The sequence below is a fragment of the Scophthalmus maximus genome, chromosome 3 (assembly GCF_022379125.1).
Source record: "Scophthalmus maximus strain ysfricsl-2021 chromosome 3, ASM2237912v1, whole genome shotgun sequence".
Classification (NCBI taxonomy): Eukaryota; Metazoa; Chordata; class Actinopteri; order Pleuronectiformes; family Scophthalmidae; genus Scophthalmus; species Scophthalmus maximus.
The window spans coordinates 13,763,982-13,787,796 of NC_061517.1; the positions used below are offsets into that span (position 1 = coordinate 13,763,982).

A 23,815-nucleotide genomic window follows, 5' to 3' on the forward strand; every position below is an offset into this window, starting at 1 on the left:
GAGCGCCAAACTGACGTCCCACTCTGGAATATTCACCGGCTCTCGCGCACCAGACCAGCTGCATTAGTTGCTAATATTAACAGCTGAGTCACTGAACTTCGAGAAGGAGATGGGAGGGGCTGGGAGTGTTCTGGAAACATGACTACAACTATAAAAGCAACCGCCCGAGTCAGTCCAGGCATGAGTTTCAGAAGAACGACGCTGAGCCAAAAGCTGACACCAAGGAAACTACTCGGAGCAACTCTGCTGAGATCCTCAAGATCTTTGAGAAACAGAGCACTTATCGCTGAAAGTAAGTAGAAACTGTTTTTTTTCTGGATTTTGGATTTATTTAGATATGGTGGAGACTTCTTAATGTTTGTTTCTATGATGGTGTAGAGTGCATCCTCGGGGTTCAACTGAATCTTGTGACTCAACTCAAAACATTACCAAAACAGTACTAAAGTCTGCTTTTATGTTTTCATTCATGGTAATATGACATGAAATACACTGTCTGTTAGAGAAACGCTTGAGTATTTGAATATTTGATTACAGAAAAGACAGTAATAACCTTTATAATAAGTTTTTTTTTTTAGTCTGTTCCCTTGATTTTGACTGCACCTTTAATATATTTGATGGCACTACAAACATTTTAGCAGTGTTACTGACCTCAGTAATCAAGTGATTTTGGTTGCAGTGATTTGTGATTAATGCGTAGCATGAAAATTGAAATATAATCTGTCCCTAATTTATGTAGGAACTTTTAAGGAAGGAGCAAGATGTCCTCTGCTAAGGGAATTTCCGTTGGCATCGATCTGGGAACCACCTATTCTTGTGTTGGGGTTTTCCAACATGGCAAAGTGGAGATCATCGCCAACGACCAGGGCAACAGGACCACTCCCAGCTATGTGGCCTTTACTGACACAGAGAGGCTCATTGGAGATGCTGCCAAGAACCAGGTCGCCATGAATCCCACCAATTCAATATTTGATGCCAAAAGACTAATCGGGAGAAAGTTTAATGACCCTGTTGTCCAGTCCGACATGAAACTCTGGCCTTTCAAGGTGATCAGCGATAACGGAAAGCCCAAAGTTCAGGTGGAGTTTAAAGGTGAGACCAAGGCCTTCTACCCAGAGGAAATCTCATCAATGGTCTTGATTAAAATGAAGGAGATAGCTGAGGCCTACCTTGGACAGAGGGTGTCAAATGCAGTCATCACAGTGCCAGCTTACTTCAACGATTCGCAGAGGCAAGCCACTAAGGATGCAGGAGTGATCTCTGGTCTGAATGTTCTGAGGATCATCAACGAGCCCACGGCAGCGGCAATTGCCTACGGCTTGGATAAAGGTAAAAGAGGAGAACGCAATGTGCTCATCTTTGATCTCGGTGGAGGCACCTTTGACGTGTCCATCCTGACCATTGAAGACGGCATCTTTGAGGTAAAAGCCACTGCGGGAGACACACACCTTGGTGGGGAGGACTTTGACAACCGTATGGTCAACCACTTCCTGGAGGAATTTAAAAGAAAGCACAAGAAGGACATCAGCCAAAATAAGAGAGCAGTACGGAGACTGCGTACAGCTTGTGAGAGAGCAAAGAGGACCCTGTCCTCAAGCACCCAGGCTAGCATTGAAATCGACTCTCTGTTTGAGGGCATCGACTTCTACACCTCCATCACAAGGGCACGCTTTGAGGAGCTCAACTCGGAGCTCTTCAGGGGAACACTGGAGCCAGTTGAGAAAGCCCTACAAGATTCTAAGATGGATAAGTCAAAGATTCACGAGATTGTCCTGGTTGGTGGCTCCACCAGAATACCCAAAATCCAGAAGTTCTTGCAGGATTTCTTTAATGGCAGAGAACTGAACAAGAGCATCAACCCAGATGAAGCTGTGGCGTGCGGTGCAGCGGTCCAGGCTGCTATCCTTATGGGTGACACTTCGGAGAACGTCCAAGATCTGCTGCTGCTGGATGTGGCTCCCCTGTCTCTGGGCATCGAGACTGCAGGTGGAGTTATGACGCCTCTCATCAAACGCAACACCACCATCCCCACCAAGCAGACCCAGGTCTTCTCCACATACGCAGACAACCAGCCAGGTGTGCTCATCCAGGTGTATGAGGGCGAGAGAGCCATGACCAAGGACAACAACCTCCTGGGCAAGTTTGAGCTCACAGGTATCCCTCCTGCTCCCCGAGGTGTACCGCAGGTGGAGGTAACTTTCGACATTGACGCCAACGGCATTCTGAATGTGTCCGCTGTCGACAAAAGCACCGGCAAAGAAAACAAGATCACTATCACCAATGACAAGGGCCGCCTGAGCAAACAGGACATTGAGCAGATGGTACAGGATGCGGAAAAGTACAAGGCTGAGGACGACCTGCAGAGGGACAAGGTTTCAGCAAAGAACTCGCTGGAGTCCTACGCCTACCACATGAAGGGCAGTGTCGAGGATGAGAGCATGAAAGGAAAGATCACGGAGGAGGATAAAAAAATGGTCATTGACAAGTGCAACCAGACGATCTCCTGGCTGGAGAACAACCAGCTGGCGGAGAAGGACGAGTACGAGCATCAGCAGAAAGAACTAGAGAAGGTGTGCAAGCCGATCGTGACAAAGCTGTACCAGGGAGCAGCACCGGGAGGCTGCAGCGGCCAGGCAGGAGACAGCTCTCAGGGCCCCACTATTGAGGAAGTGGACTGATAAGTCAGAATTTTGTTTACAGAAATATTTTAGTCATATCTCTGTTGTTTGGTACCATAAATATTGTAATTTCACTGTTATTCTTGACTTGTAATTTTCAGAAATCAGTGACCGCAGTCGCTTTATAGCCGAGATGATTCTAATAGTAATATTGAAGACTGTTGAAGATTTCACACCAGGCAAAGCAGACTCTTGTTTCAGAATGTAAACCACGATTTAATAAAAATCAAGTGAAATGATGACGACCTTAGTGTGTCGTGCCTATCTTCTTTTTCACTTTTGTAATGATCTAAAATGAGCACACATCACACGATGAATGTAACATATGTATTCTCCTCGATCTGTTTTCTTTCAATTTGACAGAATAAGGTTAACACAGTAACAATTTATGAATGAAAATGATAATAACGACAGTAACCTAAATCTGCATTTGCCCTACACAAAAGAGAAACTAAATGTCGCCAAACCAAACAAATTGAAGTTGGGTGCTTGTAAGTCACCAGCCTTCCAGGAGGGAGTGGGAGAAACATCTTGGACGTAAACCGGCTTATGTTGACACCTTCTTAGGTGAATGAGGTCAGAGGGGTCAAACAATTAGGGAGAACCTGAAAAGGGGAAACAGAGGCAGGACAAGCAGATAATGTGGAACCCTGCACGACACCATGACTTCCCATCTAAATGATGATTCAAGAAGTTTAAAATATTTACATGAATCTGAGTTTTGTATAAAGAAAAACAATTTTGTTCTAATGAATATAAATAGAAACTTTAATTTGACATATAGCACTGAATTTCATTGTTACATTTGAAATAGATTTTTTTTAGATCACTTATCATAAATTACAGCTAGAGAAACATTACTTAAAAGAAAAGAAAATAGTAATTATTATTAAAAGAAAATATACTATAGGTATAAGTTAATGCTACTACAGAGACACGTGGTTAATCTTAGTTATAAAGATAATAATAGTATTTGTTGGAACATATATTTCCACTTTAATTATTAATTGTTGCTTGTCATATATGTTACATAACATACACATGGAAATTTAATTCATTAAAAGCACTTTTAATAGAATGACAGTGGCCATCCAGAGATAATCCATGTCACAAAAGGACAATTTGTGACCCCAATAATTTCCGATCTGTGGATGAAAATGCCAAGAAAAGAAACTGAAGGAGCAGCGTTGGTGGGAGGTTAGTAGCGGCTATTGTATTGTCCTGACGGTTCACTGGCGAGCTGAAAGGGAACAGGACGAAACATCACTAATGTGTTGCAGTTGGATGTGTGTGTGTGTGTGTGTGTGTGTGTGTGTGTGTGTGTGTGTGTGTGTGTGTCATATGACACATGACTTACTGCGATGGCTGACTTAATGGCCTGAAGCTGGAAGAAGACCTTGCCTCCTTCCTCAGGACACACAGTTCTTATCTCATCCTTGGTCATCCCCAGAAGCAGTTTACCCGTCAGCACCCCGAGGCTGGATACAGTGCTGTTCATGTAAAGGCATAAAACGCAGACAGACGTCATTCAATACAAGCCTCATTTGCAGAACAGACATCTTAAGATCGAGTCCCTCTGTTGATCATGTCACTCACATTTTTGAGAAACCTTTATATTGCAGCCAGGCTTTCACCTCCGCAGGTGACGAGGACATGTCCAGAGTCACCGGGCCCCGAGTCTCCCACTGAGGGTTTGCATGAAGGGAATGAAAAGGTCATATCTCAAATGTGTCAACGGAAGTTTCCCTGCAATGCCGCCTGCAATTTAGCTCACCGGTGTATCTTCCATGGGCCTGGCGCTCTTCATCGGCTCCAGAACGTTCTGAGGAATGTTTCCTTCCTCATTGCGGGCATTACGAACGAGCCACCACTGCTTGGATTTCTGAATCACCTGTAAATAACGCAAAGAACACAAACATGTGAAGTGTCAGGATGATAACACCAAGAGTAATGGCAGCTAGGATTGATATGACTGTGGTGAATATACAAAACTGATTTGTGAAAATTTTATTAGAAACAAGACTATTCAAAATAGTGTAGTCTATCAGAACAGCCTGCGCAAGATTTACCTATGGGAAGTTTATTGCCATATGTTGACATTTGTATTGTTTTATAAGTGGCCTGTTTCTACTGACAGGATCTTTTGGCTGATGTTGATATTGACAGAAAAAATATCATATAATGTGTATTTCTTTAATTTGATAAGAGGTCTCTCTTGCATTTTTGCAAATCATAGATTGGACAGTTGTTGTTTTTTACCATCCTATGACAGATTTTGCCAGTGAAGGTGGGGCCTAAAAAAAACAACCCAGTGCTAGAAACCTTGGGACCTGTAGACACTGGGCATTTTTGGACTATTTGAATTCAAATCAGGACAATGGGATCACATTTTCCTAATGTAACACAATGGTTTGGCAGATCAGTTTTTCCCAGCTCCAATCATCCATGATATAAAACAAAAGATTTCCAAGGATCACTTTGATATTGCTGTAGCTTATTGTACCACGACCTTCATCTCACCTGGACCACGTCGCCCTTCATAATGCTCAGCTCTTGGTTGTTTCTGGCCACGAAGTCGTAAATGACCCGCATGTACAAGGGTGGCTCCCTGGAGCTGAAACAGCAGCGGACACACATTTTGTGAGAGTATATGACCACAACAAAGCCCACTCAGTACCGACTCATGTGATCATACAGCCATATTTACTTAGGAGTAATATAACTTACTTTGTTGGTGGTGGTGGTGGTGGATTCCATGCACTGATGCCCACAGGCTGTAAAAGGCAAAACATTCACGGAGATGAAACTGAATGAATGCAACAGCTGGAGATGTTAGTTTTTCATGTTGATTTGAAAACTTGAATATTAAAGGTACTGACTGCCTACGGAAGAGTGTGAGGGGAACAGGCATAAGAACAAAAAAGTTGAAAGTTGAAATGCAACAATAAAGTCAAATCAGATGAGAATTTTCCATATCCAGAACAAAGTTGAAATGTTGAGAATAAACTTGACATTTCTAGATTAAAGTTGAGTTTTTCAAACTACTTACATTAGTGCATATGACTACCTTCTACTAAATGCCTTGAGTAATGATTTGGAGATTGTACTTCAGAATCCATTTTGGTAATAAGGACATTTTTATCTCTTTTAGCACATAAACACAAGATATTGTGCTGAAAACTGAGTCTGTTCAGAAGGAGAAACCTCAGTAGCTCGGAAAGATGGAACAGTGGCAGCTCACATAGGAGTAAATTGCTCCTCTAGCTGGATTTGATGGACCAGAGTTTCACTTTATTCTCAACATTTCAACTTTATTCTCGAAATGCAGCAGGGAAAAAAATATTCCTACCCTCATTTTTTTTCTTACCCCTGGCCCTAATATTCTACCATAGACTGCCATATTTTTGATCGCCACTTGTCAATCCTTTTCAGTGAACGTAATAATAAAATTCAGCTACCGCCAACTTCTCTTGCAGGGTGACAACGTGCTGTACACCATCAAGCGGAAATAAAAACCAAAGTCGGGGTGTGTGCAGGTCAAGCCAAGCATTTTCAATTATTTTTTCGTGCGTGTAATTTCAGTCTCTACCATTAGAAAAGCAAAAAGGGTATATTGCCCATCATCTCATAATGTGTTTATCCCAGGCTGTATCGTCCTTCGTGGTTTCCATCACACTTTCATACTTTGGCCGGTATGATTGTGAAACGGGTGTCAAATCTAAATTTTTTGTGTGTCCTATTAAATAGGTCTTAACAAATCCTAAATTAAATCTGCAGAAACCCTGAAAAGTGAGTAACTGTGTGAGTGTGGCTCTACCTCTTCAGGCCGCCGCTGCATTGCTCTGGGTGAGTAGCTGTGGCTCTCATCTATTTGTCTACTGGGTTGGTCCGGTGGCCGACGCTGGCTGTTGCTCCTGCTCATTGGACCGTTCTGATAAGGGAGCGGGGAGGGAATACGTGAGGGAGCAGGCGGCCGCCAGCCATCATAGAACTCCGGGATGTAAGGTGGGACATTATCACCCGGCCATCGAGAGCTGCGAGATGACAGGAGGTCAGGAAAATGTCAGCTAAATATAGAAAGGAAGAATGGAAGGGTGAACTGACCTCTACCATCTAAATAAGTTGAATTCATTCCCTGCATTTCTTATATCATCTGTTACATCTTTATCTGTTCATGATGCACTTAGGCTAAAGGAACGGCAGATGTAAACTACAAACAGATAAAGTCAGGTGTTGACATGGAGATTTAGCAGTGTGTCTTCAGTCTTTCTAATCCCTTTAAAAAGTGAAAGTAAAGGAATAAGTTGGAGAAGAAAATCAATATAACTCATGTCTCTGTGGTGAATATGAATGTACAGCCTGTAGCCGCGGGTTAACTCACTTAGCCTGGCAGAAAGACAGGACACAGGAAGCCTGGTTCATCCTTTCTTTAATGCAGTTATAAATGTTAACTGTCATGTGTAGTTAATTAACAAAAGGGTTAAGCCATTAAGTCTGCAGTTAGAAAGTCAATAAGAAGTTAATAAATTAATTTTCAGCAGCTCTTTCCCACCAGTGAGATGGTAAAATAGTCCCTTGGACTTGGAAAAGACAAAGAAAGAATATCCTGCCAAGTAAGTAACTATCCAAAGGCAATTTTTTTGATGGCATATAAGTTATCAACAAATATTGAATTCATAATTAATTGATCAAATGAATATATCAATAACAATATTTAATTTTTGCTCAATGCTAAATGTTGAGTTCTGGTGTAGAATTTTCACTGAAACTCAGATTAACTATAGTTTAAAAGCTAACACTCCATTTTTTGTCCACGGGACATGAACGCAGCATTAACTTCGACCCACATTTACATATCAGCAAACATTCTCACTAGGGCGTGCCAGGGAAGGTTTAGGTGCACTTATAACAGCAGGGCTGTACATGGGGAAAGTCACAAAAACTTGCGCAAGTGTGTGAGGAGGATTGTAAAAATCCCCAGCCCTACCTGGGGATGTTCCAAGGGTCTCCCAGAGACCTCCACAGGCCGTCCTCCTCCGGGCTGACGACTTGACTGAGCAGCCGGGCGGTCGCCTCTGTCAGCAGGGGCGAGAGCACGGTGGGAGGCAGGTCTGCGGGATACCGAGCCACTATCTGTGGGGAAATTGAGCAGGTGTATACTCTCACAGCTGAGAGATATGAACTCGATACAACACTGCAGCAAGTGGGAAATGGACTGCAGTTTGAAAACGCTCACCATGCCTAAACACGTGAAGAAGATGTGGACAAAGTCTGGGGCACTGGGGTTGGTCAGTGACCCGTCCAGCTGACCCTGTAATACAAGGGAGTGTGTCAGCAAATCGGGGGAATCGTCTAAAATCTCTCCAAAACCTCTGTGGACGACATGTAAAGATCTGAAGAGGAGTTTACCAGCAGGTTGAATCCATATTTGATTTTCTGGAGACAGGAGATATATTCCTCCCAAGATGGCAGACCGTCAGCTGGTGCTGCTGGACAGACACAATTATGATACATACAAAACTCTACTATTTATAACCAGTCTACTGTCTGTGCCTTTACTTTTCTCTCATAACTTCCTTAATGGCATCTGCCTGTGGAATCAGAGAAGAATATTACCAGTTTTCTTTGATTTTTTCTTCTTCGCATTTTTCTTCTTGCCCTTGTCCTTCTGCACTGACGGTGCATTCACTGCAGCAGTAACTTTGTCCATGAAAATCTCCAAATCACCTAGAATGTGGTTTAAAATGTCCTGTAAAAGGAATGATAAGACAATGATATTCGTAAAAATTGATTATTGATACAATCCACTCCCTACAACTTATGTAAACAGTTATGGCAGCACTGACTGTGTTCCTCTTTGTGTCTGCTTGCTCAGGAGGAACCTCTGGGCTACTCTGTGATTCACGAAGATCGGGAGGTCGAAGCATCTCTTCTTGTGCGGTGTAGTCCCGTGGGGGAGACATTCTCTCTACTTGGAAATCATAAAAAAGAATTTGTCGGTAAATATTGATATGACTCAATGAACTGTGAATGTTGACGCAGCTGTTAAGAGTTCTGGGCAGAGTTGGTTGATGAAGCCGGCTTGTTTGCACATCCATGAACTTTATTTAAAGAAGTCACAGCTGTTTGAATTGAAATGAGTTTGTCCTTGGTTTTCTATGAAGTACCTGGTTCTCTGTTACCCCACTGTGTGGGCTGGTGGTCCAGTGGTGGCAGGGCACTTTCTCGCTGCATGGGGCGAGGCCTGGTCTGCTGGAAACTTCCTGGAGCGTGTTGCCCGATGATATTTTCAAGATTGCTCCTGAAAACATTGACAGACAGCAGTTAATGACTGTAATATATGTGATTTTATCTTTGTTTAGACCTTATTCTTGTGGTGTGACACTGTACCTGATGTCAGACTGGTCCCTGCGTGGTTCCACATCACTGTCTCTTCTCTGGACGGCTTTATCCAGATCGCCCTTGATGATCTCCGCCTTGTGAGACAGAAACAGAACAACACAAATGTTATAAAAATACTGATAATGGTTCCAGATAGTGACTGTTTATGATTTCAGAGATTGTACAATGTGGCTAACACATCCTCCCCTTCTCCGGAGGCTGTCGAGAGGCAAAGGAAGTGGACTCACCCCTGTCTCCTCACACTGGAACATGAAGACCTGGGGGTGGCGTTTGCCATGATCCTGGACAGTAATCGTCAGCAGAGAGTTGTAGGCACAGCTGTCCAGTATGGCCTTGGTTTGCCTGATGCTTCTCAAAGGTAGTGACTCCAGCTCAATCTTTAAAATCAAACAGATGGGACAGAGATTGATACCACCGTGTAATGAAGAAATCATTTAATAATACGCACAGCTTAAAATGAATGTGGAAATTATCAACACAGCTATTTTAACTTCATATTAAAAACATACTTGTATAATTATGCTTCATGTTTACTCACAGCTTTATTTTGTGTAATTATTTTTTTCCTTAATTAATTCTTAATTCAACAAAAAAGCAATGTTCTTCCAGCTTGGTTTCTGGAACTGTTTCCTGTTCCTACATGACAAAGCCCCTGAGGGATGGAAGGCCCACGAAGACCTGATAATAACAATTGTTAAGATGTCCACATACTTTTGGACATGCAGAGTGCCTGTTTAGACTGTGGAGAATACTACCGACCTTGGACTCAATGTCGCTGAGCAGTAAGTTTCCTCCCTGAGCCTCCATGATCATCTCCTGCGGCCACAGGCGACCTTTGGTATCCAGCCTCTTGAGCTTGGCCACGCAGTCGTCCAGTCTCTTCATCTCCTGGCCGTCCATCTCACAGGTGAACAAATGCTGTGGAGTCAACGTTCAGGGTCATGAGTAGGGAGTGTATCGTCGCAGTCATTTGTTTTGTCTCCATGCTGGTTCCTTATTTACCTCCACTCTGACGTGAAATTCGTCAGTATGTTTGTTCAGCGTCTCAGAGTATTCCTTTCTCTGCACTGATGAAAAGAACATTTTTTTCAATAAAAAAGTAAAATGCTATTACACAGATGAATGTGTGTGTTTTTTTTTGTCTAAACATACAGTATATGGATTTCCCACTGGGTCTGGACATGCTGTTGCTCTGCAGCAGAGCGGCCCTTGGTTCATCTTGTTGTAAAGGACGTCTCAGTTGAGGGAGGTCCTCCTGTGAAAACCCCCTGAGGAACAACAAAAAGGTAACTTGTCAAACTGATCAAGTGGGGCACAAGAGGCGGAGTCATTCATTACAAGCAACATCCTCAGAATTGTGAATGAAGTTCTTATTGAAAACCCGGTTAATAAGGTTAGAACAAAATCCAACAGTGACATTCAGTCGTTTTATTTCTCATATCATTTCTGCAGTGAAAGAAAAAGAGAGTAGAAGCTTCGACACTGACGAGTCATGTCGGGAATCAAAGAATCTTTGTTCACTAAAAACATATGATAGTTTCTATATATATATTGCTAATAAAATATCTCTTTGTTGGAAGCTCTGTTTTTTAACTGTATTCACTTTTGTCCCTGTCAGGATACTGTAGGATGATCAGGGATCTGATTGGTCAGTAGTTGGTCTGTTATCACAAACTTAACCCAATGCTGCAGTTCAGCACAAGTTACCATGGTGACTTATGTGAAGAAGTGACCCAGCATTGTAAGACTGAACAGCTCAGATCAAGTTGACAGCTCCAAGGACATCAGATTGGACTGTGATTGGATCTCGTTCTAGATATAAATATGCATATGTTTGCCATTTACTTGAACATGATGTTGCTGCGCATTGCTGTGTTTTAGCTAGTCTGACAGAATGTGTGAATGTATACTTGCACTTCTGTCTTTTTGAGGACCAATGTGACCATTAGACCTTTCAGAGTGAGGCCATTCTTGAGAGTGAAACCTTGGTTTTTATGGTCAGAATTATGTTTTGCATAAGGGTTTAGTTGTGATTGTTAAAGTCACAGTTAGGGGGCAAGGCATTGCATTATGTCAGTGTCCTCAAAAAGATAGAAGTGTGTGAGTGAGTGAGAGAGTGAGTGAGGGAGAGAGAGCATGTGTCACCGGCCTATCATGTCAATAAAACCATCGTCGTCACCAGCGCAGCAATCTGGAGATAAATCATCCACAGTCCACAAGTCAACTCAAATGAGCTGTACAGTTACCACAACACAGAAGTGTTTTATTATGATCGGGCGTGAACAGGCGAGCAGTGTTCAAACACAGAGCTCAAATTCCTGAATTAATAGCAGTGACGGTGATGCTGAGAGTTAAAATATAGGTTTTACTGACCTCGGGGAGTAAGAGAAGGGGGCGCTGTTTCCGTACATCTTCAGACAACAGCGTCTGTCTCTTTCAAAGAGTTCAATCTTCAGAGATTTTTCTCAAAATGTCTTTGGAAGCCGTGCAGACCGGTACAGAAAGCTGTTTCTCCACCTGACAATGTGGTAAAAATATGAGTTTCCCCACTTCAAAATAAACCAAGACGGATGGTTGGGCAGACACACTGTTCACACAACACACGTGACACACTCAAGCTTTCGTTCATCCAGTTTGGTCGGTCACAGATTCTGACTAGAGCCTGAACCATTTATCGGTCGGTCGATATGAGCCTCTCAGACATATTGGTGCCGATATCCACCAATATGAAAACCTTTATTTTTTATGGGGGAAAAAATATATTTACATGAATAAAAAAAAAAATCTGTTTTCAGGTTGCATTTATTCAGGTGTATTTGTGAATACATTTTATTTATTATTATGTATTATAAAGTTTATGGTTTCAGCAAAAATATAAAGACTCTACAAAATGTCTTTGTAGTAAGGGTTTGACAATGATGTCTTGGGAATCATTGGCATTTTTTTTCAGATATATAGATCAGCTGATGTATATAAATATAAATATATAAATTTGTTAGTCCCCAGTAATGGTATAAGTGTTGGCCCCCACAAATCCTCATCGGCCAGTCTGATTCTGACAGTTTCATTAAAATAAGATGGTCACTTTTACAAAATAAAACACACTTGTCCTTTTACATTCATAACTTAAAAAACAAATGATGACCACTAAAGTTCATCTTCCGTTTATTCAACAAACTCAGGGGTTTTTCTGCTTCAGTCTTACTTGATCTGGTTGGCTAATGTTAGCAAACTTCAGCGAAGTTATGCAATTGAACTGACATTACTTACAGGTCAGTTTGCTACTTGTTAACACAACATTTGACCATTTTTATTATCTCATGATTGTCAAATTTAACCACACTGGCTGTTTAAGTAAAGGTTATTTAATCGTCCGAGGCGGTGATATAACTAGCAGGTAAAGGTCCAGTTGATAATTATTAATAATCATTTTGACTCATTAACAGATCCTTTATGTATTAAGAGCTAAAGAAACATCTCCTCCAGTTTAATAACTGCCACATATCGTCTAAATTAAATGTTGTCAATAGCGGCCCCACTCCATGTAAGAGCAGACATTTCCATTTCTTAAGACGCAAGTGTCAGGATTAATTCAACAGTTTTAAATTATAGCCTCTAATCACATCACATTTACAACATTTCGTGATCTGGTAATTACCTGTCTGTCTCAGCTCTGGTCTGGTTTCATCGCTCCTTTCCTTCAAACAGGTTTCTACCAACACCGCTCGTGGCCGAGGGCAGTTGTTCTTCCAACAGCCTGCTGAGAAAATATCCTTGATTTCCTGCTTGAAGCCACAAGGTTCAAAGTGCAACAATCAGCAGGAGTGACGGATCAAGAGGGTTGGTCCGATTTGTCATTTGAGGAACGGAGGGAGGCAGCAAATCTGCGGCTTATTATGAGTCCAAAGGTTTAGAAATGCTTCACAATATCTCAAACAAACCCGAGTGATCAAAGGTCTCAAGTGCATCAGAAAACCTTGCTGAGGCGTGATCTATGGTGGCAATAAAATGTTGACGTCTGTCCGACATACCTAACGTCACTGAGAAAAGAAAAGGTTAACCAAATGGTTCAGAGAAAGTTGAAAAAACACAAACTGGCCAGTTGTAGTTGAATAAGAGATCCATTTATTTTACCATCAGCTGACGTGTAAATACTGTACACACCCATTCTATTGACAGAGACAATCTTACGAGAAATAGATAATTCTGCAAAGAAAAGTGAGCGTCTCGTCTTGGGACGATGAGTTGGGGATTAGAGAAGCCTTCTCTGAAGACTGGATAGTTTAGGCCATAGCTTTGGACTGACTCGCCTTAGCCAGAGCATTCAGGTCTGTGATGCATTTAGCGATGCTCTCCTTCTCCTGAAAAACAACAAAAAACAGACGTATGAAACTCTGATGTGTCAACCAAAGTATGTAAAAGACAAGAAGGAAAAACAAGGGCTCACAGGTCATACATTGTAAAATGACAATTCCTGTTTGTATCTTATCATTTACAGCGAGAACAACACCACTAAAAAAAGCTAATTTTTCTATGTTGGAACAGTAATTAATAGGGTTTTTGTAAGTTTTCTGTACTAGTGCTGGGATGTCTTCCAAATAATTATTCCTTTCAATACTTATTTTCTATTGAAAAAGAGTTTTTAAATGTTACAACAACTTTGCCTTGACTAAATCTACAATGTCTGATATTGCATTATGGGTTGAATGTGGTCTTCATGTTGCTAGGCAATTTTCAAGTCCCCGTTTTACAGCTTGTCGCCCAGTTCAAACAGCTCTAGTGAAGTGTTTTGATGACACATTAAAAAATAAATAAGGGTTGCCTCTCTCTTGATAGGGAAGGATTACTGGACACGATTATCAGGACACGAAATGTGTCCTGATTGTAAGCAATGCCAAAAAAGTCTTGTTGATGCTAAACATAATCATGCTGGCCCCGATGTGTCCTTGCTGTTACCAGTATCTTGTTGAGGCTATCTAGTAGGATGACGCGGATGTGTCCTTGTTGTGAACAATTGAACATGTGACACCTCAGGCCTGTTACGTAGATGGTGGGTACAAAAGAACTGTACACCCATATGCACTTTGATTCGGCTTCCTTTTGTGCTATGAACCACATCTCGAAATAAACGTCTCCCGCTGAAACTGCTCATCGGCTGCTTCAACATGTATTTCTGCAAACCTCCTGAAACCTGAAAATTCCTTACAATAACACAATTTTCACAAATTATCCACAAACATAACATGACGGCTTCTGACGGTATGACCGGGAAAGAAAAAAGACTGACCTACAATATGGGCGGGCAATATCGTGTTTTAAAGTACATGAACTGGTTTTGGGTCTGGATATTCTGTACTGCTACCAGGATTGCCTGCTACCAGACTGACCTGCTGGGGAGTGATGCTGCCGATGACACTCTTCTCCACCCAGTTGACCATGTGCTCCTGCTCCATGCGGAGGTGGAGGCTCTGCAGGGCGATCTGGTAGTCCAAACGCCTCTTCACCTCATTGGTCACCATGTGTAGCCTCTCTCTGTAGTTGGTCTCCAGAAGCATGGCCACATTGTTCTGTGAGGGAAACAGGAGGCCGGCAGTCTTTGTCACTACACTACAGAAATATTTGTGGCATAACCCTGGGTTCGCTGATACATTCATTTCAAGCAGGTTTATTCCGTCTTTACATGCTGACGTGCAGCCAGAATGCACAGTTATATTCTCTCAGGTATTCTAATCAATAAAAAAGTATGAGTATCACTTCAATAAGATAATGGGAATTGTTTTCATTTATGGCCTCTTTATTTCCACAGACATAATTTTTTTCCAACTCCTCAAATTCATAGGTCGATAAATGAAAGATTACATAATGACGCCCGTTCAACACCTGCAACTCAGAGTAGAGGGCTACAGGGTAATTACCTTTAGTCAATATGTCCTGTGTAAATATGAATCTGTGAATTGTGAACAGTGACAATATGGGTAAATGAAAACAACCATCACTGCTGCTCACCCTCTTGGCATCAAAGAGAGCTGACCTTCCCTCTGCTCTCCACTGTTCCTTCTGCTCATCCTCAATGGCCTGAGTCAGGTTGGACATAGCCAGGTCCTTCACCTCCTGAACCTTGGCCACTTTTTCCTGAAAACACAAAGAGGCGCGCACACACAAGGATTACAGAGGAACTTGCAAAAGGTTATGCACAAAAAAGAAGACAGATGACACACTAAACTTTCCAGCATGCAATTATTAACCAGAAAAACAAAAAAACAAATGGCTGCCAGCCTACCTCATTGATTTTGTCAACAAAAGTAGCAAAGCTTTGGCCATATTTCTTGACGGCGTAGATGAAGACGGCACCTATGGAGATGGCTGAGATGGTCTCATGGTTGATGACATAGAGCTCCTTGGAAAGCATGTATAGGATGAGGCCAGTACCCAGCATGTAGGGTCCTGGTGGCAAAAGGAATTCAATATTATTCACAATCACTCATTTTACATTTCCTGTATGTGTGTGTGTGTGTGTGTGTGTGTGTGTGTGTGTGTGTGTGTGTGTGTGTGTGTGTGTGTTTTCCCCTTGTTTTGAACCTACACATGTCAGCTACATAACACTATTGCTGTAGCATAACAAGGGGTTGTTGAAGGTGAATCCAAATCCTCAATAGCTTATTAGAACGATCGACAAAGATAATTTCATTAACCAATCTTGCGAAGGAAACTACAGACCTGTGACTCCAGTTTTGGGGTACAGGAACTGGAAAAGCTCCTCGGGGAAGATGCCATGGCGGACCTTGCCGGGCTTCTCTGGAAGGGGAGGCAGTGGGGCCAGACTCTGGGATGTCGTGTGCAGGCAGCGAGACGCCTGGACCAGGCTGTGGTGGACAACACTGTTAGCTTTCAGATGTACAGGCCTTACCGGACTTTATAGTTATTGTCGATCAAACTCATCGTAACGTCAAACACGCACCCAGCTCCGAGGTGGCCACTGCCTTTCAGGGCACCGGCTGCAAGAGATGGATTAAATTGTGGCATCAATACATGGCAATACATTATCATTTATATGTTGAATATTTTGATTCATCAACAGGTCACGGTGTGACCCCACACACACACACACACACACACACACACACACACACACACACACACACACACACACACAGAGTTCACCTTCACACTTAGTTCACTAGAGATGTTATGATTAAATTCACAGGCCTCACCAGCTTCTTGTGTCATTTACAAATGTACAGTTCGTACGTTGATGTCAAAAGGCCTAATTGGTACGAACAATGCGTGCAGGTTGGCTGGTGTTGACCATGTTCGGCTCATGAACCGGCACCTGAACAGCACAATGGCACCTGAATGTCAGCGTCCAACTCTCCAGCTCGTGACAACGTCGAAACAAAAGCACTCTTTTAGTGGACTTGCTTCGAGGGGTCAATGTTTGTCTCTTTGAACTAGAAACATCGGAAATAAAGCCGAGCAGCCCCTGGCTGTCAATGGGGTGACTTTAGTGTGTGTGTGTGTGTGTGTGTGTGTGTGTGTGTGTGTGTGTGTGCGCGGAGCTAACGTGAGCTAATGTGGCTCCTGGTTACTCCAGTTATCTACCGCCACCTGATGCAGCTTTAACTAACTGGTCGTGACGTCTGCTAGCGAAAAACAGAAAAGGCTGCAATGCCTTTTATTAATAACAGCCTATTGCACTTGTGACATGCAGCTAGCGTTAGCATGTCTCTCATTCAATGTGCGGCCTTCACTTTACCCTTCACATTCACTTCAAAACTCTGACTTCTCCTGCTTGACTATTTGCTAGTGTGAGAGCAGAATTTATTCAGTTAATATCCCGGAAGCTAGAGAAGTGCGTACCTGAGACAATGACCAGCCTGGACAGCATGTTTGAAGGACGCGAGTGGCGAGTTACTTGTCAATCGGGCAGCGTTGTTCCAGCCTCTCTCCCTGTGCCCTTCTGCGAAGAGCCGCAAAGATGGCGGACCCGCGGTAAGTCGCCCTCAAACATCGCGAGAGTAGCGGCGAGCTCCTGTTTGAGTTGTTAACGGAAGCGACCAGGAGGGGGCGCTGCTGTCAAGGGTGAGTTTGGATCAATGGCGGTCTGATGTATGCATGTATGGAAGCCTATACGGGACTTAATTCAAATGATAATGTAAATGTGAAAATGAAAATGTAATTCCACAATAGCATTATCATTTTCCACAAACGTATGTGTCTTTTGAGTAAACACTCAAATTAAAATGCAATAATCCAATTTTCATTTTCATTTTTACGTCCTTGTATGGGCATTCTGTGACTATATTAAAATGATAATGCATTTTATTATTATTTTATTATTAACATGGATGGATGGATGGATGGATGGATTAATGGATGGATGCATGGATAGATGGATTGATGGATTGATGGATGAATAGATTAAAAAAGGGGTTTCTCGAAGTAACAAAACGAGTAAAAGAGCTGACCAGCTCAAAGTTAACAGCCTAGCTTAGCAGAGTGGCATTCACGTGATAGTTGAATTATCTTTAAATCACATATCTGTACTAAAATTTGTAAAGAAGAATAAACATATGAAAATATTGAGTTTGGTCTGTGCCAATTATTAAAATATGAGTAAACATGTGGTTAATTAGAAACCTTCAAATTCAGCCCCTTCACTGTTCAACCTCAGTATTTCTTTAGAGACAGTTGTCTGCCTTGTACCACAGTATAGTAGTTAAATGCCTCCATTAGATCCAAGTCATTAACACACCTCAACAAGGAACGACAGTGGTGTGATTAAAAAAACATTCAGATATCCATGAAGCAACCCCCACACAACACAGACTCTCTCAAGTGGTGTGTTTCATCCCAGACAGCAGACAGGGTGGGAATCGACTGGGTCTGTCTGTAATCTTGGGGCCCACTCGTGTATGGCATCAGTTTGGTACGAGTGGCTGCTGAGATAGAGGAACATATGACGCTGTGGTTCTCTTCACTTCCTGTAAAATTATGCACAGCAGACGCAGCTACATGTGAAACACAGACAAAGTCCCCGCACATTAGTTAGAGGAGTGAGATAATGGATAACGTCTCATCCGCCTCGTGAAGAGATTAAAACCCCACTGCATGAGATGGCGTAGTAGGTAAGCTGCTGATGCATTTCTGCTTAATAGGGAGCACATTTTCTTTGAATTATCTTCTACATTTGCCACACATAGCCTCAGTCAACAGTTGCCAGGGCCTACTCTGTCTTTAATATGACACTCTGGAGCTTTCTAAAGAAAATACAACAGCAGTGCAACCACTGCAGTTTCTACTAAAGCCTATTCTATTACTACCGCTATTAGAACGACTATACTAGTATTTCTAGAGCTACTTCTGCAGCTGCTTTAACTATTCTGCACCCGCATGGGTCACAGAGCTACACAAGGCATCATTTACTTTATCCTTTACATTTTGGGAGGAACCCAGTGCCACAGATCACAAATTTTATTTTCCTTTGTTGAAGCAGGCAAAAGACTCAAGTATGTGGGCAAAGCATATTTCAAACTGTTTCAGTGTTTTCTTTGAACTTGAGTCTGTTACTTTAAAAGTGTCAGATGTAACGGTTAAATAGTTTCCTCCGACATCATACTGCACCTTCAACACTTGAAAGTCACATTTCTCAGTGACTTATAACAACACATTTACATTGTTAATGGTAGGTTTTCCACCACATTGTTTAGAAACTGTATATTTAATCATTATTAATAATGACAATGAATTTTTTAATACATTGTCATTGAAGGCTTGAGGCAGAGGAGATGCCATGGACACCTTAGCTGGAATACAGCTCTCCCCGGGGAAAGACCTTGACCAAATAGCGGAGGTCAGAGCAGAGAGACGTGAAAACCTGCGAGGACGCAACAACGTGACTTCATGCTGCAGCCCGACGAGAGAGTTTGACACAAAACTGATCAAAAATGAACTGAAAGAAAAAAGGCATCTGGAATTTCTGAGGAGGAGATCGTTAAGCCCGGAGCTGTGCGGTTTGAAGTCTGCAAGGACGAAAACATCACCAAAGACATTCTCAATGAGACATCACAGTTTGAGCAGGAAATATCAAACAAATACAAATATCCAAAATATTCCCACAGTTAATGGGCATAAAAAGATGATTTTAACACCCAACAGTAGCACAACTGATGGCCCAAGCACCAGCACATGGGTAAACAGAAAGATCCTTTGACATTATTTCGAGTGTTATATCACCAGCTGCATGTTTTCTCCGTCCCTAATAACTCCATCTTCTTCCCTCTCCTCTCATTTCTTCAGGCCTCCATATGGTCAGAGCAGGTAACACTGATGAGGCAAGAGAAAGATCATTCAAGGAAGCAAACATCTACCTCCACAACAATGACGAAGGACTCAAACCAGCAGAGGATGAAAAGAGAGAATAGTATTAATGGTAAAGCTCTTCCGATTACATATTAACATCATATTATCTTTGATCTTTCACACCAATCGATCCGTTTTGTCTTCTTGCTTTCTCTAAGCTCAAAAGACGAGCATCAAAACAGTCATCCAGACAGAAAACTTTCAGCGGACATTTTCCCATCAAACCGAAAATATTCTACAAAAAAAGAAACTCCGGGATGCGGGCGTGCAGACAGTGTGAGTGTGACTTACTGCAAATCTCCCTGAAACTTAATTTCATATTTGAAAAAAGCGATCGAAGAGATCTGTGTTTAATATTCCCACAATGTGATATCTTCTTCTGCACAGGTCCGGCCTAGTCACTGTCAAAGAATCGGTGAGTTTCAAACTGTTGCTTTAGTCATCAGGGTTGTTGGTCTAAACTGCAGACTGTATTTATTATCTGGAACTCTTCTTGTCTCCCATCTCTCAAATTATAGGATGTCCAGAGGTTAGCTGAGTACTTGCAGGTAAAACAAACCAAATCTTGTCCAAGTCCATCCTGAGCTGTGTTTTGTTTTCTGTGAAAGTGAGACTGTGACTTTTGCAATGACTCTGACCTCTAATGTTTAAAAAAGTTGAATTCCTTTGCAATAAAATGTTTCCCTTTCTCAGATAAACACAGTCAGAGGATTTAGTGCTACAGTATTACTTTGGTTTGGTGTGACCAGTAGATTATGACGGCTTGTGTTAATTAATGTTCGGAAACGTGTAGATACCTTTACATTACTGAAGTAAGTTGGTGACGTTACAGTGGCTGTTATTCAGCAGATAGTTTTGTTTATTCCTTCTAAAGCTACTGTGAGCATCGTGGTGTGTGTGTGTGTGTGTGTGTGTGTGTGTGTGTGTGTAGTCAGCTGACATTTAATGCAAAAACAGGATATATAATTTTCCCACCAAAATTTGAGATCATTTATTCAGTAGCATTATCAGCTTAATTTGATTGACTGATGACGGATCAGGTTAAAACCTGAGCAGAAGATGCTGACGGTCTTCCGCTACATTCAGTGTTTGTATTTGTCGTGATCACTGTCTTCTGCTGTCTGTCTTCTGTCAGGAGGCCCTGTGGAGAGAGGAGGTCGTGAAGCAGAAGCTGGCGGCGCTCCAGGAGAGCACGTCAAGCCTCATGAACTCCTCAAACAAAATATGGACAGTGAGTGTCTCTCTATGCACAGGCCATATAATTGAAACCCAACACACACCCGGTGTGTTCGCAGTTACAGTTTCCAAATACCAGACACACGGTTTTCTTATTTTTTAGCGTCACAGTGTTGCTGTTCTTTGCTCTTTTGTTCCCCGGTCGACGTTATACTGAACTTTTTTCTTCGTCACAGTCGTGTAACACTGGCTGTGCTTGGCTGCGTTTGCCTCAGGAAGACCTGTGCAGCCTGTGGTTTGCAGCTTCCTGCTGCCGCTCAAGTCTGTACTGCATAGGACGAGTGCGAGCTGTCATTCTAATACAGGAAGGGCGTGACAGTCAGTAGTTGTGCTATCCATCCTCATCAGCTCTCTGCTACTCTGGCTGTAATGAATGAAATGGGGAATGTTAGTGTTTCCCTTTTTGCTCTTTTGTTTAGTTATTTGGATTTGGATAACTGAGGAACTGGAGGTTTATTTACCTCAAAATCTTTAAGTTTGTCATCTGTAAAATTGTTTCTCACTCAGGTTTGTTGTTATCATTAGGCAGAATATTATACATCCCCCCTTGCAGCACACGCAGACATTGTGATCTTTCCTGAGGCTCTCTGATGCATCAAGTTGCCTTCGTGCACCAGTGAGCACAGACTAAAAAAGGACACGCTTTCATAGATTTTGGTTCACGAACCATTCATTTTCCACCTGCAGGTTGCAGCGTGACAGTCAGTCATTTCCTCTCTAACCCACACAGGCTCGCTGCAGTGAAGACCTGCTGAGAAACAAGATCAAGGCTCTGGAGGCGCAGCTGCAAGTCTGCCTGCAGGTAAGAACAGCAGCTGGTGGAAAAAGAACAAACCACTGAAGTGTGTTTTAATCATGCAATGTTTCCTTATCTTATTCAAATCAAACATTTTTTCCTTTGTAAATCAGGCTGCCTGTCACTGTACTTTCACTCTGTCGTGTATTGATCTCACTAAGTAGCGTTCTGTCTCTATAGAAGTTTCCGAAAGATGGAGTGAGGAAACTGGTGGTACAGATGGAGAAGCAGAAACTGATATATGAGGAGAAAGCCCTGGTTGCCCTTCAGAGGGCCACACAGGAGAAAACCGAGGCCCTCAGCAAGGCTGAGACACTGCAGGTCAAACATCTAACTCAAATCTAATCTCAAATCTCTTGTTCCTTTATGTTTGACTAAAGAGACATGAATGAGACACAACACGAATGTCACCGGCTTATCTGGGTTTGATGTTGACATACAATGTGTCTCTTTGCATATTTTGCACCAGGAAGTGCAAATTACGGCACAGGCAGAGGCAGTGAAGTGGCAGAGCCTGTATGAGGAGCTGAAGCTGAGCACTGGTCAACTCAGGGAGACCCAGCACCTCAGTAATGAACGGCTGCAACAGCTACACAGCCAAGTGGAGGTACGGTATCCTGCGGCAATGTGCACGGTAAGAAGTTTGAATGTCAGCAGTGGTGAAAAATGTGTGTGTGTCCCGTGAAGCTGTCCCGGAGCAGAGAGGCCGAGCTGAGGGAGGACGTGCTGTCTCTGAGACGAGAGAACAAAGAGCTGCGGAGCAACATTTGCCTGCTGGCGGAGGACAACCACATTTTAAGAGAAGAAATTCAGAGAGTTAGAGGTTGAGACATTGTCTTGAATCTTCTAAGCCTTTATCTGGGACTAATATTTGGACTAGAATAACAACTAACTAACTAACTAACTGCTTTCTCTTTCCTAGATGGCTGCAAAGAAAGCCAGAGCTTCGAGATGCAGGATGTTCTGACGTCGGAGGAAGCGGAGCCACAAGTGACGCTGAGGAGAGACTCTGAGATGGAGGAGCAGCTCCGTCACACTCAGGAGAAACTCCAGCTCAAGGACAGAGAGGTCAAGGACGTGACAGTAAACTGTATACTTGGGATTATCACAGTATATCAGCCTTAATGTTTTTGTTTGGTTCAGAGCTGCGGCATAATTAAGTGTCTCTCAATATAAGATATTCATGAATCCACAACAGATGAGTCAAAAAGAATACAGCCATCATTACAATTTGCTGTGCAAAGACAGAAAGAACATGTATGTTGAAAAACTTGTTAAAGGTACTTTTAAATTATGTTTAAAGGTAATGGTGTATTTGAGTAAGTAGTTAGTATTTTGGGCATATTTTCGTTAAGTCTAATTTTTGATTCCCTTACAAAAATCGAGATTGTCACAATAATTAATTCAACTACCAGCCTTTAAAAAATGATTCATCACTAAAGCAATGCTTGAAAGTGGTTCTCGAGATGATAAGTTACATCCTAGATACATTTTGAGTTGTGCATCTATTCAATCATTGAACCTTCCAAACGGTGTGTGTGTGTGTGTGTGTGTGTGCAGTGTGAGGAGCTGCAGACGGAGCTGCATGCTTTGGAGCAGGAGTGTCAGTCCAGCCAGGCCCGGCTGTCGCAGTGCAGGGACGAACTCCGACAACTCAGCCACCGACGCAGGACACTGGTGAGTGTGTGTGTGTGTGTGTGTGTGTGTGTGTGTGTGTGTGAGACAGAGTGTGCATTTATGGGAGTATGAGACTTAATAAAGTCAACAGTCGCTACAACGAAATGAAAAAAATAATCAAAAAGTCTTTTCGACCCTCTCTGTTCAGCCGCTGTGTGGCCCCTGGTGGACAGTGTGTGTGTTCTTCCTCCTCCTCCTCTTCACGGTGGCAGGGGTTATCATGTTGTGGCTGTGGCATCCTCCTTTCAGGGAGCAAGTTGAAGACCTGTACTCAGACATAGAGACACGCATCGAAGACTATCTCATGGAAATGGCCTCTCCTCAACACTCAGGCTGTTTTAGACCAATATGATTATGTCATTGTTCAGGATTATTTTGTTGTTGCTGTTGTTTTAAAATAAGATTTTTATTGGATGTAATTCATTGTTATGTTTGAAACTTGGAACTTAAAGTGTGTGTGACATAGAAACATGTTGTGTTGACATGTGGCAAATGTACTGTACATGTGTGCAAACTGTTCAAATACATATGCAGTGTAAAAATGTAAGAGTATTGTTTAATTTATTTATAATGTTGCAGTGTTGGAAGACATATTTGGCTCATTTACTCGAGTAAAAGTAGAAAGACTCCCCTGTAAAAATACCCAATTACAAGTAAATGTTCTAACTTT

General features: G+C 42.3%; 4 protein-coding genes and 1 long non-coding RNA gene across 5 annotated transcripts; 3 read left to right on the top strand and 2 right to left on the bottom strand.

Moving 5' to 3' along the window:
- The first annotated feature begins 139 nt into the window (after positions 1–139).
- hspa1b (heat shock protein family A (Hsp70) member 1B) lies at positions 140–2,920 on the top strand. Its single transcript, XM_035644293.2, has 2 exons — positions 140–292; positions 737–2,920. The coding sequence occupies exon 2, from the start codon at positions 759–761 to the stop codon at positions 2,673–2,675; it is 1,917 nt and encodes a 638-aa protein (XP_035500186.1). The 5' UTR covers positions 140–292; positions 737–758; the 3' UTR covers positions 2,676–2,920.
- A 67-nt stretch (positions 2,921–2,987) lies between these two features.
- Positions 2,988–12,892, bottom strand: eps8l3b (EPS8-like 3b). Its single transcript, XM_035644290.2, has 20 exons — positions 12,736–12,892; positions 11,451–11,594; positions 10,230–10,345; positions 10,080–10,144; positions 9,837–9,995; positions 9,305–9,454; positions 9,066–9,151; positions 8,843–8,976; positions 8,522–8,646; positions 8,292–8,424; positions 8,085–8,164; positions 7,912–7,986; positions 7,663–7,808; positions 6,493–6,709; positions 5,403–5,449; positions 5,196–5,289; positions 4,450–4,566; positions 4,272–4,360; positions 4,033–4,165; positions 2,988–3,915 (listed from the first exon to the last, which is right to left on the bottom strand). The coding sequence occupies exons 2-20, from the start codon at positions 11,486–11,488 to the stop codon at positions 3,874–3,876; spliced, it is 2,046 nt and encodes a 681-aa protein (XP_035500183.2). The 5' UTR covers positions 11,489–11,594; positions 12,736–12,892; the 3' UTR covers positions 2,988–3,873.
- Positions 7,802–10,190, top strand: LOC118316460. Its single transcript, XR_004795202.2, has 2 exons — positions 7,802–8,674; positions 9,038–10,190. It is a non-coding gene; the product is annotated as an uncharacterized LOC118316460 (long non-coding RNA).
- Positions 12,893–13,179: 287 nt separating the features above from the next.
- On the bottom strand, positions 13,180–17,081 carry atp5pb (ATP synthase peripheral stalk-membrane subunit b). The gene is made up of 7 exons (XM_035644299.1): positions 16,935–17,081; positions 16,036–16,072; positions 15,795–15,940; positions 15,358–15,521; positions 15,084–15,209; positions 14,465–14,644; positions 13,180–13,438 (listed from the first exon to the last, which is right to left on the bottom strand). The coding sequence occupies exons 1-7, from the start codon at positions 16,960–16,962 to the stop codon at positions 13,361–13,363; spliced, it is 759 nt and encodes a 252-aa protein (XP_035500192.1). The 5' UTR covers positions 16,963–17,081; the 3' UTR covers positions 13,180–13,360.
- A 963-nt stretch (positions 17,082–18,044) lies between these two features.
- On the top strand, positions 18,045–23,692 carry LOC118316781 (TRAF3-interacting JNK-activating modulator). The gene is made up of 14 exons (XM_035644965.2): positions 18,045–18,202; positions 18,847–19,266; positions 19,374–19,506; positions 19,595–19,712; positions 19,824–19,851; positions 19,955–19,984; positions 20,572–20,667; positions 21,403–21,474; positions 21,649–21,789; positions 21,938–22,075; positions 22,156–22,291; positions 22,391–22,536; positions 23,029–23,145; positions 23,294–23,692. Exons 2-14 carry the CDS (start codon positions 18,868–18,870, stop codon positions 23,495–23,497), a joined length of 1,758 nt encoding a protein of 585 aa, XP_035500858.2. The 5' UTR covers positions 18,045–18,202; positions 18,847–18,867; the 3' UTR covers positions 23,498–23,692.
- The last annotated feature ends 123 nt before the right edge of the window (positions 23,693–23,815 follow it).

Excerpts from the sequence above, each read along its gene's own strand:
- hspa1b (XM_035644293.2), top strand. The coding sequence starts at position 759 with ATGTCCTCTGCTAAGGGAATTTCCGTTGGCATCGATCTGGGAACCACC.
- eps8l3b (XM_035644290.2), bottom strand. The coding sequence starts at position 11,488 with ATGTACGGAAACAGCGCCCCCTTCTCTTACTCCCCGAG. Across the intron at positions 8,425-8,521 it reads CAGACACAAAGAGGAACACA|GACATTTTAAACCACATTCT; the intron begins GTCAGTGCTGCC and ends TTCCTTTTACAG. Across the intron at positions 4,361-4,449 it reads GGCCCATGGAAGATACACCG|TGGGAGACTCGGGGCCCGGT; the intron begins GTGAGCTAAATT and ends GCAAACCCTCAG.
- atp5pb (XM_035644299.1), bottom strand. The coding sequence starts at position 16,962 with ATGCTGTCCAGGCTGGTCATTGTCTCAG. Across the intron at positions 15,941-16,035 it reads AGTGGCCACCTCGGAGCTGG|CCTGGTCCAGGCGTCTCGCT; the intron begins GTGCGTGTTTGA and ends TGTCCACCACAG. Across the intron at positions 15,210-15,357 it reads TTGTTGACAAAATCAATGAG|GAAAAAGTGGCCAAGGTTCA; the intron begins GTAGGCTGGCAG and ends TTGTGTTTTCAG.
- LOC118316781 (XM_035644965.2), top strand. The coding sequence starts at position 18,868 with ATGGACACCTTAGCTGGAATACAGCTCTCCCCGGGGAAAGACCTTGAC. Across the intron at positions 22,292-22,390 it reads AGAAATTCAGAGAGTTAGAG|ATGGCTGCAAAGAAAGCCAG; the intron begins GTTGAGACATTG and ends TCTCTTTCCTAG. Across the intron at positions 23,146-23,293 it reads GCCACCGACGCAGGACACTG|CCGCTGTGTGGCCCCTGGTG; the intron begins GTGAGTGTGTGT and ends CTCTCTGTTCAG.